This window comes from Nymphalis io, chromosome 7, assembly GCF_905147045.1.
Source record: "Nymphalis io chromosome 7, ilAglIoxx1.1, whole genome shotgun sequence".
Classification (NCBI taxonomy): Eukaryota; Metazoa; Arthropoda; class Insecta; order Lepidoptera; family Nymphalidae; genus Nymphalis; species Nymphalis io.
Window position 1 is genome coordinate 6,765,670 of NC_065894.1, and position 15,294 is coordinate 6,780,963.

A 15,294-nucleotide genomic window follows, 5' to 3' on the forward strand; every position below is an offset into this window, starting at 1 on the left:
TAGTTCTATAAACTGACCTTATATATAACTTAGGTTCTTAAAAGAGTTTTTTTTGTAAAGAAAGGATTTATGTACACCTAAATAACTATAGCCTTTATGGCGGCCTACCTGCTTGATACCAAACCTCCTAGGAAGGGTAATTAAAATGCTAAGAAGGGTAGTACCAATGCTTAACGTAAGTCCTTTAAATACAACCTGAAATTATTTTATGTCACCATTTATATGTTTGATCTCAATATAAACCACTCATTCGACGAACAATATATATCTTAATAGTGACTGACATAAGTATATAGGACTCAACGTCTTTAGTCTCAGTTAAATGTGAATTTTAAGCTCCTCTTGAAATCGATCAAAGACTTTGGCTTATGTGTATGAGAGCTCTTTTTCGACAGTTGTAAGCTATGTGAAGCTTGAATTTTTATCCAGCTTACATACTTTTTTGATTTTATCTTAGATGTAATGTCACTGACCGATTATCTTGACTTTTCAATTTTTTATATACATATACGATTGTAATAATAGACTTTTTATACATTTAGAAACTTAGACACAGTTATAAATAAAATTATACTGATATACTTTGGTTTTTTAAAGTTTTTACATTTATGTGAATTGAAGAAAACAACAAGTAGTCGGACTAGCATATGGGCCACCTGATGGTAAGTGGTCACCACTGCCCATAGAAATTGGCATTATAAGAAATGTTAATCATCGCTTACATATATTTGTCCCTTGTATCTGTATTTACACTGGCTCACTCACCCTTCAAACCGAACACGACAATGCCAAATACTGCTGTTTTGCGGTAAAATGTCTAATAAGTGGGTGGTACCTACCCAGATGAAATTGCACAAAGCCCTACTTACCACCAGTAAGAGCTAAAACGCGCTGTCAATATGGAAGGTTGTTCAGACAAAAAATAAACTAAGGAAACATATGTAAATGTGATCCTAAAACTCCTTTTTTTACGAATAAATAAACAATGTTGGAAGTTGTGTTATTTAAAACAGATAAATACAACGCATACAGTATATAGCTACGCAGCTAGCTAATAGATGCTTTGGAAATATGTATGAGTCACAAACCTATTAATCTATGACTTTTTTCTATTTATCATCGCTCGGAACGACTATATTTTTATTAACCCTTCTAATAACTGTTATATTACTTACAGTTAATATAAATATTTTGCAATATACAAGTATATATATACAATTGTCAAGTTGATTATGTTATTATTTCAATAGGTTTCGACAAAATCTTAACTTCGCATGTAATATTATAAGAATATAATTCTCGCATGCCGTCTTGTATATCATAGTTAATTATATTTACATCGTAAAAACTTATATCACAATCAGCTGTAATATATGTAAGTTTGATGTGGAAAATCTATAAATTACAATCATAATATTGCCTAAATATTTTGTTTATTTGTTTCAGAATGTGAACTCTATCATCAGTCGATCAATGACTATAGCGGACAATGCGGTCACAAGCTGCAAAACCCTCGCCTAAGAAGGGAGCATTGGGAAAGACAACTTTTAAAGCAACTACTGCTAAACAAGTAAAGAAAAAAAGAGCCACGCCGAAAAAAGCTAAGTTTCCTCCAAAAACTACACCAAAGGGCTCTAAAAAAGCTACGGGCGATGATACAACCAGCAATAAGAATGACAATGAGCCCTCACTTAAGGAAAAAGATGAATCATCAAGTGAAGCAGCAAAAACTTTACCCGTCAAAGCCCATACATCTCGAGAAGATTCTCCCTCAAAAAAGTCGAAAAAAGAATCTAAAGAGACGAAAGATAAGGCTAAAGTACCTAAAAAAGTTGTTACTAAAAAGCCACTTAAATTAACTAAGAAAAACAAAGCAACTTTAAAATTAAAAAAAGATGATAAAATAAATGATAATATAAAGTACAAAATTAATTTAGAGGCGGTTAAAAAATCAACAAAAATTACAAAACCTGCAGCTAAGGCAAATTTGAAAAAAAGTAATTTAGGAAATCAAAAGAAAAAAGGTTCCCTTTCGAACAAAGATTGTGAACAAGGTAAAAAAAATGAAGATGAAAAAAGTTGCAATACTACTACCATTGAAAATGTTAGTAATTCTGCTAAAACTGATAATAAAGAAGGCAAGGCTTTATCACTTCAGTCGGATACTAAAACTGAAAAGGTAGGGGAATCAGAAAGAAACGAAAATAATATACTTAAAAACTCTACACAAAATCTTTCAACCAACCCAAACGCTCAAGTAGAAACACCAAAAGTCGAGACTGAGCGACCGCCTAAATTTTTCACCTCTAGTCGGTCACCAAGGACCGTTGACATAGACGTTAAATGTTGCAAAAATTCGAAAGGAAACTTAAGCGTCTCCGAAAGATTTGTATCTTTAAAATCTGATGACAACAATAAGGAAAAAAATACATCAAACAATCTCGTATCTCAAGGTCCGGAAATCGACGTGTATACATTCACTGAAAAAGTAGATTCGCCAAAAAGTATTCTTTCAGATTTTAGATCTCCTATCACTAAAAATATAGGAAGAGTGCGTCCCATAGCTAGAGTGAAAGGTACCATTATTGACAAAAAGACAGATTCAGAAAGAAAAAAGTTCTCTCCACATAGACCCATTGAAGAGGTAGTTAAACAATTGAAAGCCAATAAACGGTCAGAAGATTTAAATACGGGTCAGAATACTACAAATTATGTTCCGCCTGGTTTAGATTTTAGCGCATTCACGAGTGAGAAAGAAGTAGCTGATAAACCACCCATTGTAAGTAAATCATATAAAATGGTTGCAAGAAAATCAAGCATAACGGGCAAACCTTTTAGTCCGATTAAGTTTCTTGATCAAGAAACGTCTACACAAAAAGAGGTAAAGCCTGCGACTAAAACCAGTAATTATAAGAAAACTGTTAGCAAATCTAAAAAGCAACAGAAAAAAAGTTGCTTATCTGATGAGGAAATTAATACATCAACCTTTTCCCTAAATACTAAAACTTTTCACTACACTTCTTCCGAAGAAAGTGTGAGTGAATCAAATGATGATAATGATAATAAAGAGTCTTCAGATTCTGACAGCTCTAAAACTAAAAAGACTAAAAATAAAAAATACAAAAGAATAACAGACAGCGCAAAAAAGACTATTTCGAAAGAGCTAAAAGAACTTTCAAAAGATTCTTTGATTGACTTAAAAGATACATCAGCTCTGTTGGGTAATGAAAAACCTAGCAAAAGGCGATTAAAATTATTATCTATGTGGACAGGTCCCAAAAAGCATAGAATGGCATCGCTAAACGCCTTAGCTAAGGTACATTGCTTATATGAGAATGAAAGTAGAACCCATATGGAATTGGGCTTAATGAAAACTGTTGAAAGACCAGTTATTCCAAGTACATCTAAAGCTTCGTTGCCTAAAAAGAAGGAAGTAAAACCAAAAGATACTGAGAAACAAGAGAGTACTTCTGAATCCGAGTATGAAAATAGAAATGACAAAGATAAAGAAAGTTCCGAAAGCTCTGACGATAATCCACCTCAAAGAACATTACGAGGTGTACCTGGAATAAGAAGTGCCGGTAAATATTGGGACCCAAAATCTTCAACCTCATCCAGTGAAGATAGCGAACTAGAGTCAAAGTCAAGCAATTCTACGCCAGACAAAAAGAAAATAACAACCAAGTCATCTATAGGAAAATCTGATTCAGATAAACCTCCCCCTAAAATGAAAAAAACTGCTGGAGTCCCAATTAAGAAAAAACGTAATAGAAACGAAATCGTAATGGATCTTAAAGATATGGTGGTTCAAAAGCGAATGGCTAGCTTAAACGCTACAGCTATTTTAGCTGCAAGTTATGAAAAGCGTTCCCCAAAATCTAACAAAGACGAAACTACTTCAGATTCTTGTAGTGATGAGTCTTTTTCCCAGAAGCCAAAAAACGTGATAAGTTCCGGCGTGAAGTCGGAATTAAAAAACGAAGAGACTAAAAAAGAGAGCGAGGATTGTAGCTTAACTGAGGATAGAAAGCAAAAAGTTGAGGTTATTGTCAATCAAGACACAGATGTAACAATAACAGGTGTATACTCAACCCATCATCATGAAGGATTCTGTACTGTCTCGGGAATGCAATATCGTATCTCATCAACAAGCCATACTCAAACTACAGCAACGGCTAATTGCGAAAAGGTAAGATTATGTAACATAAGCCCTGATTTACATATTCCAAGCATTTGTTAATTTAAAGTTAAAAATTTAATAATGAAATTATTGGATTCATACTTTGAGTTGTTGAGTGTATTCGAATGTTTAATTTAAAGTTGCCCTAAAGTCAATAAATCTTACATCACTTTGGCATATATAGAATAATAAAGATGGTTACGCAGGCGTTTCGAGCCTCATTAATACGCGGTATTGAAGTAAGTTCTACTTAAACACGCCTCGGGACCTCATCCGCATGTTATCCCTCATCGTAACACCTACTCTAAAGACTGTGTACAGAAAAGGGAACTTTATGATGTTTTTAATAATGACGACTTTTGACTGTTGGGAGAAGTTTATTCTTGTGCGAAAAGATACTTGTTTTATTGGATAAAAATTGTAGTTATAATATAATTTTATTGATTAATTATTCAACAAAGGGCTAAATAGTAATATATTTCATTAAGCAATAATATTACTTTCGGTTAAAACCATCTAATAGCAGTCGCCCCTTTGTTTCGAATTTATTTTTCCAAGTACTTGTTCAAAGTTTTTCCCCTTGAAATAATATGGCTTCGAACGGAAAACAAATACTTTTGTATGTTTTAATGTAAGTTGAAAGAAAAATATCAAACGAATACTGTTTATTATAGGATGGCTGTTCTCGAGAAGACGGATCTCGTTATACACCTCTCTCTGCATTATCATCTATGCAGCCTCCTGCTGAACATACGCATTCTCATCCGCATCCAGGTAAGATTTTTAATATTTAAAAATATAAATATTCTCGATCTATTCAACATACAAATCTAGTACAGTCATCGATCGATTGTGAAAATCGATAATAATTAATTATGCCCGTCGAAATGAATCACGGGATAAATATATATATAATTAGGTAAATATAATTTGTTTAAAAATTATACTCATGCGATAAACCTACACAGAATCGTTGGCGTAATGCCAACCGTACAGATGTCAATATGGAGTCTTGGCCCCGAGAGTCGCTTCCTGCGAATATCATAACGCCTATTAATATTATTCTCTCGTGCTTCCCTCTAATTCACCATCTAATGTTCTAGCAGTTGCTGCCAAAAGGCGTCAATTGACAATTACTTTTTATTGTTTTGCCTTGCTTATTGCCTTTTCTTACATATGTTTATAAGATTCTTCGTATACTTTCCTTTGAATATTTTATAAACCCAGAATTGATTTATTATTAAAGATCCTAACCTACTTTAAGAATATTTTATAACAGATTTGACCTATAAACGGGAATTCAAGCGTATAAAAGACGTATAAATTCCTAATCTACTTCAACATTTAAACTCTTTAAACCACTTCGACTTCTTAGAATTGGAATAGTTTCGGAATTTTTAACGATTTGTTCAACGACAAACAGCTTTATATGTCAGATTTCTCAAATTATTTACTTCTAATGAAAAAAAAACCAGAACTTTGCCGCTTTAATTTTTGTTATATTACTAATCTCGTAAGAATTAGTATCATACATATATACCATGTATAATACCTGGTATTCAAACTTTTTAAAGAAATCAATAAACTGAATAACTGTTTCAAGCGAAGCGAACGCGGACCCTTACCGAAGTTGTGTTGATAATGTTTTTACTTATAATCTATATGATTGAAGCTTTTTACAAACAAAAAACTATAAGTTTTGTTTGTTTATTTTTCCGGTTTTACGCAAAAAATCTAATTCAATTGATATGAAACTTTTATATGACTTTAGTTTTTAACTTCTGGACGTATATAGGCTCTATTGTATGTTAATTAATAGTTTACATACATTTTTTTAAATAAAGCCTTCTATGCCGATGTAGTCGGAGAGAAAATTGTCCGTTCAGGCGCTTTCAAAGCGACTGCTGCCGATACAGAAAAGATATATACAAAATTTGGTATAAGAGATTGGTACGTCTCCTAAATTATGGAAGCTACATCTATAATATGTTTAAAAAAAGGAAAAAAATTCTACAACTTTAATACAGTTCAATTATCACAAATCATTAATGCGGACAGCTACTTATATATAAAATTTAAATAAGTAAATATATTTTTTTATTGAAAATCAAAACAAAACACGATCCTGTATGAATCGTTTATTATTTATAGTTGTGTTGTATTTATCATTTTAGAATCATACCTATAACATACCGTATCCCTCTTATTAACCGTACGAGAACGTATTAGTGCCAATCCAACGGTGGCAAGAAGCCAAGTTACCCCCATACTCATAATATTAAAGATCGCCTACTTATCTCCGCCGTCATCGTAAACTACAAATCAGCACTATTGAAGCTGATTGACGCACACTTTAGTACATTTTTGTTCACTCTTCTGTAACATACATTTTAGGTTAAATTTAGTACGTTTTAACCAAACTTATTTTATCTTCATCATTTTCTAGGCATTAATGTACTGTATGAGTCTTGTAATGTTAAATAATTGCTACTTATATTCGTATTTTTATCGCCACTCATTAAATTATATATATATATATACATATTTAATCAATTTATCAATTTAATTATATTAAGCATGCTGCGTATTATTACATTAAATTAATTTATTATAAGCCTGGCTTCATGTTAGGTTTCTTTTTCGATTCTATTATTCAATTCCCGAACGAGCTTCCCATATAGATGATTGTTTATCTTCGGTTTCTAAGGTTTTCAGTCGTGCGCTGCAGTCAAAACCGTATGGTCTATAAGACCACCGTTATGACGGCACCGTTACATAGAAAATGTATAGTGAGTGTGCTTCTACCGCACTGATTTGGCTTTTCCTCGGAATGGCTAGATCCTCGTTCCAAGTTTTAAAACCTTGTGGCTAGAATCAACAGTATGTGAAGCAGCAACGTTTAATATAGTATTGACATATTCAAGTGCCGTGATCAGGTAACCGCTTCAGGGAATTCGAAACGGTGTCCTAACTGTCCGGTCATTGTCGGTTTTATTCTGGTGTCAAAAAAAAAAAACATTTTATCTGAAAGTATTGGGAATTAAAGCATATTTACTGTATAATTCAATTCAAAACATTTAATTGCTTTCTAAAAATTCTCAAACAATCAAATTCAAATCAAAATGGTGACGTTTTATCGATAGCTTATATACCTACCTAGCTTATGTCCCTTATAATACCTTTGCTTATGTCGTTCTAAATATGTTTAACCTAGAATCCCGATGCAAACTGATGTATCCGATTAAAAATGCAACGTTTACTGGAAGCTCGCTTGTTGTTAAGTCAATCAGAATTGTAACAGTCTCGTACAAAGGGACGATGCAAATGGGATATGGATTCCGGGAACGAATTTTGACGGCATCATGATTCAAACAATGAATGTCCGAAGTCAAAAGCAAAAACCTGGTATGATTGTCATGACCGTCTGCTACACTCACATAGCTTTGAAAGTAGAACTGATTGCGTTTTACGCAATCTCTAAACTAATTTGTCAAAACTAAAACCTTTGCTATTCTTATTAGCCCACAAATGAAAAAGAAATATTACAATATTTAACTACAACTTGACATCCCACAAATAATATATATACTTATATATTACAAAAAGCGTTATTTTCGACATATTTCTAAATACAAATATCGAATAAACTATCTAAATAGTGTATCAATTTATGACACTCAATCATATTTGTTAAAGGTTAATTCGCATTTATGCACCAAATAAACATTAAGTTCAGGTCAGCGAATCGAGAAGAAATTAATTTATTTGCAACGTTAAATTCTAATTTAGAAGATAATTTCGTCGCCAGAGATCATTTTTATTAGATAAGGCTCTGTAAATATTTATTTTTCAATTTCTCAATAATAATGAAATCCTTAAATATTCATTTATTCATTTACATCATATACAGTCAAAGTGTACAGAGTTGCTTTTGAGAGGTAACATTCGAACACAATTGCATTCTACGGCAGCAATTGTTTTGTTTTGTTATATATTATCTATATTGAAGTAACGTGTATAACGGTTACAAGGGGACCAACCAATGGTACTAAACGATTAAACGTACTTTGCTTGTTTCATTTTGTCAATTTCCAGGCAAAGGTGACATTCCAAAAGTTGACCCAGATGATGGAAACATATATATCTGATGGAATATATATATATACTGGACCACCCGCAGTGTAGTCTAATTTTTAGGAGTCATGTTGACTATCTAGATTGTTTCATCTATTATTAACTAGTTTTCACGCGGGGATTCGTTCGCATGTTTTGGGGAGGGGGACAAATTTTAGGTATAAAAACATAGCCTATGTCCTTCCTTGGGGTTCAAGCTTGCTTCATACCAAATTTAATTAAAATCGATTTAGTGGTTTTGCGATGGATTGCATAACATACAGACAGACCGAGTTACTTTCACATTTATAATATTGGTGTAAATTTCGGACTAAAATTTTATACCTATTACTGAATTTATTTTCTAACTATGTATCATATAGGATACTCGACAATTTAAGTGATTTTGATAATAATTTCAAAGATATACATATGGTCTGAATTGCAGGATGTGTGATATTACTAATCGAAAATCTTATTTATATTGATTATTTTATCTCCAATAACACGCTTACTATGTTTACAAAAGATAAATCAAAAGATAAATAATTCATATAAATTAATACAAAGGATATCTTGAAAAACGGCATTAAACTTTTCTCTTCTCTGAATGTTCACCCAGACGAAACGAATAAAGTAAAACTTATTAAACCCAATTGGCAGAATTTAACCTTTCGGTATTTATTTTAAATTCAATTGTTTAATAAAATATCACTCAAGAACTTCTGTTCATGTTTTATTAAGTAATATTTGTGCATTATTCTTATGCTATTAAATACCTACATACATCATGTTGATTGATTGGTGCTTTGCGGCGTGAAAGAAAGAAAAAAATAATTAATAGTTAATATTTAATAGTATAAAATAGTAGAGATAGAGAGATATTATCAGTCGGGTTGCTTATTAGTTATAAAATTAGTTTTTCAAATAAGATTCATGCACGGCCTATAGGGTTGCGCTCAATAAGCCTATGTTTGAAACTGAAAACCATCATTCAATTATCCGTTGTTTGCATTCACCCTTAGAATCTAAGCAGCGTGGCCTATTTGTTATCTCGCTGAGAAAAACCATTTCAACGTTTTCCAGCTCAAACAGGCACAAAGCAACGAAATACCGGGAAAATGAAAACGCGGGAAGACTGAAGTTGTTGAGTTAATCATGAAAGCCGAACGCTAAGCGACTCGGCTCGCTTTTTGTTTTGTCTGCCTTAGGGATAAATGTATGACAACTCTGAGATATGTAAATGTATATTTACATTTGTTTCGTTTCTATTCGCCTTGCACATATCACATTTTAAAATGATATGATATGCAAATACTAACAACGATGATCCTGTTTGGCTTTTTAGCGTTTCTTCTCGAGAAAATATAGTATGACTTTTCGATAACAATTATTACTATATATGTATATATATATATATATATATATATATATATATATATACATATAGGTAATTTGATATAGTTTATTTTAATGGTTATATGTTGTCTTTCTGCCTAAGTTACATATTAAACACAGGTCATGCTTTTAATTACAATCCATTATATCATATACAATGTATATCCATTATATTATATAAGTAAATAAATCCTATCATTTCTGTTGTTTGCAAACAATCAATTAACGTATTTCGCGTTAATGTCTTATGGTCATTAAATATTTATACGTTTTAAACTTTACGTAAATAGTCTTCACTTACATCTTAACTAACTGGACAAAAAAAGCAATTTTAAGATAAGCTGTCTATTTCGGCTACGGCGTCCATTCTCATGGGAGACTTGGCTACTGCGCAGAATAATAGTGCGCAAGTGTATACACAAACACAAGTATTCTATTTCCTGACTCACATAATCCGATGGGATTGCACGATTTGAAAGAATCCAGATGCAGGACCAGCGGCTGCGTAAGCACGCTGTTGACAACGCAACGTAAGTTGGCAATTTCCATATTCTCTTCTACTCCTGGTCTTCTACTGAGGATTTGCAAATATAATAACATCCTTTATTGGCAGGACCTTACGTTTGGTTTGTTTGCTTGTTTATTAGACAATATTCCAACGAGAAAATTAAGGCCGTGTCTGAAATGTATATAATAATAAAAATATGCTAAAGACAATAACTTTTGTATATACCGTCTAAGGAATAATTCTATGAATTCAGACTGAAGGTCCTTTTGAAGATATAATAACGCGTGATTGTATAAATGAAAGCGATGCATTAATTAAGCCAGGTTTCATTTCCAAATCGAATAATTTTCCAACTTACCTCTTAATGCATTTATTTTATAATAATATTACCATTGTTGTAACAATATGTTTGACTTGGTTGTAACTATATTGATAAACTTTATATATTGTATACAGTACCAGAATTGGGCGGGCTAACGCGCCGTGCTGCTGGTTGTTCCAGTGCCTTCTCAGCACCGTCCCCAGCTGCACATCATGACCCAGGTAAGACCATAATAAGTACCGTAACACTCATTAAATGTATTAATACATCGAGTACATACATGTACTACTATCTGTAAATTCTCTACTAAAGGAGTATTCGTATAAAGATTCAAATCTGACGTAATCTGCTCCAAGAGTTTGTATTAAGCGCAAATAAATTGAGGAAAAATACGTAGAAAATAGCAATAGCATTCATTTCGGATCCTTTAGTAGGGACATCGTAATAAAACAACATATATACCCTCGTAGTTTTCGATAAAAATTACCTCCAATGGACAAAATATGTTGTTATAATTTGGAGCTTACATCTCCCCAGTGACGTTGATAAACTTCATCTTATACGTAACAAATAAATAATTGGCGATTCTGGCGATTCGTTTTTATTATTTTGTTCAGCGAAAAAATTTGAAATGTATTGCCAGTTGATAAAAGTTTTATTAATTAGAATTTGAATCAACAAAATTTGAACGAGGTCAAACTCTTATGGAATAATTTATCTTGCTTCAATTTGAAATCTATTCATATGGTTCGCTTTAGATTTCGCATGTATTTTATAAAGATAGAGTTATCCGTATCGTGGGTCCAGTAACTCATTTATGACTGCAAATCCCGATGCCTTGGGCTCAAATCTCAGTTCTGGCCTATAAAAATTATTAGGGTTTTTCTGTCAATGAATTCTCAGAAAGAAATTTACTTGGTGGTAGGGCTTTTTGAAAGGCCGCCTGGGTAGGTACTACCCAATCATCACAATCATCAAACATCATGTGTTCTTGTTTGAAAGGTAAGTGGATCTAATCAAGTCAAGTGTAACTTTAGATACAAGGTACACAATACTTTAGTGGCTAGTTTGCCGACCTATGCTAAATAATAAAAAGTGAGGAAGTTGGCAGTATTACTCTCCCATGCCTCGGAAAATCATTGTAACCTCATTAAGCCGCCAGTACAGCGTCTGAACATATAATGGACTATCGTTGAAGGTCAATGGGCTAGACAGTCCAGACAGTCTTGGAAATTATTAAATACTTTGCACTTTAGAATTACGAATAACTTTATTTTTTAATTTTTGCTATGTTACTATTATTAATTATGATATTTGCTTTCATGTTAATATTACTTTATCTCAATTTAATTGATATTAATTAATTAATTTTAATATATAATTCAATCTTAAAAATTATAATACATTTCGTTGCTACCATATAAATAGTTTTATAAATGTATTATGTATTTATGTAATTATTGTAATATGTGGCTCGTTAATAAATAAGTAAGAAAATAAAAACTCTCTCTTCAATCGGATTGCTGTTCTATCAGTCTATATGCATAGAATGTAGAGAGCGCAACAGTGCTTGCACACACATTTGTTTACTTTATTACTATATTTCTTTGAGCATCTTTGCAGACCCTTGTGGAATTTGGGCAGAAGAAAATTTTTCTTATTATTATAATAACATAAAGCGGAGGAAACACAATCCGATTAGTTTTTAAATCTTAAATAGCCATGAAAAATGTTTAATTTTGCATACATTGCATATATAATATATAAATATATGCCAAAATATTCTTTCTGCGATCCCAGTAGCAAATGAATATCAATGATGAATATTATTAGATAAATATACATATCGCGTGTATGTTATTGTGTTCGATGTAAATATCATCTAACAAAAGCAATATTATGTGGCACGTTGCGGTTTAAATACAGCGAAGTGAAGTGAATTTTATCAATATTATTGTAGATTAATAGCATGAAATCGTTACTTAATGCTAATGAAAGAGTTTTACGGCAATAGAAAAGTACTATTACTTAATTCTCAATGTCAACGTCAACGTTATTCTACTAAAGAAATGAATATATAACTTAATCATCAGGCTACTAAACTGAAAATTATTAACTCAAAATGCGAGGCTAAGTTTCAAGGCTCCAGATCCCAAGACCTTGGATTCAAATTCCCGGGTCGAGCCAATAAATAATTATTGAAGATTGTCAAGGAAGGCATGTAAGCAGATCGTGCACCTGAACTTAGTCCGGCCTTAATATGCACCAATGTTTGCGCACACACTTTTATTCTTTTATTTTTCTTGATATCCCTAATTGTATAGTTTTCATTAAACTGGCTACTGTACTCAAAATCGGTAAGGTAGTTTAGTTCATACGCAATGCGTGGTTAAGAAATGTTGTGAATCCTATAAACAGTAAAACACTTAAAATAAAAATCAGCGATGCTGCTCAGATTTTAATCTTATGTCTTCAGTTATGGTCTAGTGGTTCTGTTCACTAGAAGATCTTGTATGACAACTGAATTAGATACACAGTAAAATGTTGACTACAAAAAGGTGGAAATTTTAGTTGCAAATAGCGGCAATAATCTAATGCGGCAAATGTTAACAGCCTAAAATTTATTTGCATTCCATTTAAAAAAGAATCACACGGCTCCTCTATTGTCGGATTGTTATATTTAGAACGAAAAACGAATAACACGCTCTCGTAAACTTTATTCATTCAACGCCACTTTCGTCTACAATTCGGTAGATTTTTTCGGTAACATTCGGTGGTTTTTGTGTTCAATTGTGTATCTGTGAATGCCATTGTATATTTTGTTCCTCGAGATATTATAAGGAAATAATAAAACAAGAATATTGTTCTTTATAATAGCTAAAGGTAAAAAAATATATGCGTTTTCAGCACGTCACATTGTCTAAACACAAAAATGAATATTTATTTATTGTTACTGATTTAAAAAGTATAAAATGGGCCGATTTGATGAAGGTTATTAAGGAAGGATAAGGAGTATTAAAGCACCCACATTTATCGCTTAAATCCTTTCTACATTACGAAACGAGGTCTCTTGCAAATATATGAATATAAAACTTATTCTAATTTGTGGAAACTGAAATGTATGCAAATTTTCACGTTTTAAATACCCTAAGTTAAATTGTGTGGTTTTAAGAAGCACGCAAATGCTACCGTAGACGACTTATTAATCACGTACATATATTAATATATAAAAAATAATATATATTTAATATATAAAAAATTACTCCTAACCAATTACATCCATCTCATTAGATATGTAATGAAGAATTAAGTTTTTAAATCACACCTTAACAAAATCACTCAATTCAAGCCCTGCGGTATAAATAGAGACACTATACAAATATTAATTTATTATTAAGTTATTAATTTTATTTACAAAGTTACAAAGACTTAAGACATTTTAATAATAAGAGTTAACTCAACAACTAAAGATTTTGTGCTCTAATAAAATGTTCTAGCTTCAAATTAAACGCAGTAGATACGATAGAATAAACTTGTAGCAATGATTTCGAGCGAGATCTCTTTAATGCTCAACGTTGTAACTTCTTTCAACCCTCAGTCGACAGTCGGTTAAGTAATTAATTCTTTTGCCGGCCCCTTTGAATAAATCACTTCACAACCAACTTGAACATTATAAAAGTTGTCTTTTAAATTTTAAATACTGTATTCAATGATTCATGATAGCTTTTCGTACTTTCGTCTTCTCTTTTGTGACAGTACAGCTCTATGACATTTATAAATCTGTATTTATTTAACACTTTATCATCTTTACTTTACAAAGTAATTTTATTTGCAAAGTTTATTCAATTATGTAGTTATATAAAGAAATATCATATAACATAGTATACATGTATTAACGGATGTAAGGGAGCACAACTATATCTAGCTTTTTCCAGCCAAACGCACCTGCACGTGGTGCATCCTGCCGATTAACAAACGAGGCTCTGGCGACCGACTAATGGCGGTATAACCATTCCATTAAGGCGTAGCTAAATACTGCAGACCGGTGACGGGCAGCAGCGTCATCTATACGACGAGCTACGCTCTGCGATCACCAACCCGCCCGCCCAGCGTGGTGATTATGGGCAAAACCTTTTATGGTACACACCTATACGCAACGGCCCCTAGTTCCCGGTCGCCCCGCTGTTCCTGGCCAAGGCGGCGGTCATGGTAAGGGTGGGGCAGGGGGTGCTAAGAATCCCCGGGTTACGGTAGGCCGCCAACACCGACTGACCCTGGCTACGTATAACGGACGCACACTACGGCTCGACAAACACCTGACACAGCTCGAAGAAGAACTGAGGAACATAAGGTGGCATATTTTGGGGCCATGTGAAATCCAAAGAAAGGGAGAGGATACCATAGCCTTAGAATCAGGCCATCTTATGTACTTCAGAGAGAGAGACCAACCATCCCAAGGTGGCGTCGGGTTTCTTGATCCACAAGGCTCTCTCTGACAACATCTTAGAAATCTCTAGTGTGTCGGCAAGGGTAGCGTATCTTGTGATCAGACTCACCAAGAGGTATAGCCTCAAGGTTATCCAAGTATACGCACCGACTTCGACACACTCGGATGATGAAGTGGAAGAAATGTACGAAGACATTTCTAAGGCATTGCACACCACCCAAAAGGCCCACTTCAATGTTGTCATGGGGGACTTCAACGCTAAAGTGGGAGTACATACTAGCAACGAATCGGTAGTATGACAACACGGATTTGGAAGCAGGAATCAT

The 15,294-nt window shown here is 33.0% G+C and overlaps 1 protein-coding gene across 2 annotated transcripts in view; it reads left to right on the forward strand.

Annotated features, from left to right (window-relative positions):
- The window catches only part of LOC126769657 (uncharacterized), a 205,942-nt gene that overhangs the window by 53,051 nt on the left and 137,597 nt on the right, over window positions 1–15,294 (forward strand). For both annotated transcript variants that reach the window (XM_050488542.1, XM_050488543.1), the window contains exons 2-4: window positions 1,447–4,189; window positions 4,855–4,954; window positions 10,656–10,742. In XM_050488542.1, coding sequence (XP_050344499.1) covers window positions 1,490–4,189; window positions 4,855–4,954; window positions 10,656–10,742 — 2,887 coding nt within the window. In that variant the 5' untranslated portion in view covers window positions 1,447–1,489. The remainder of the gene's footprint in view (window positions 1–1,446; window positions 4,190–4,854; window positions 4,955–10,655; window positions 10,743–15,294) is intronic.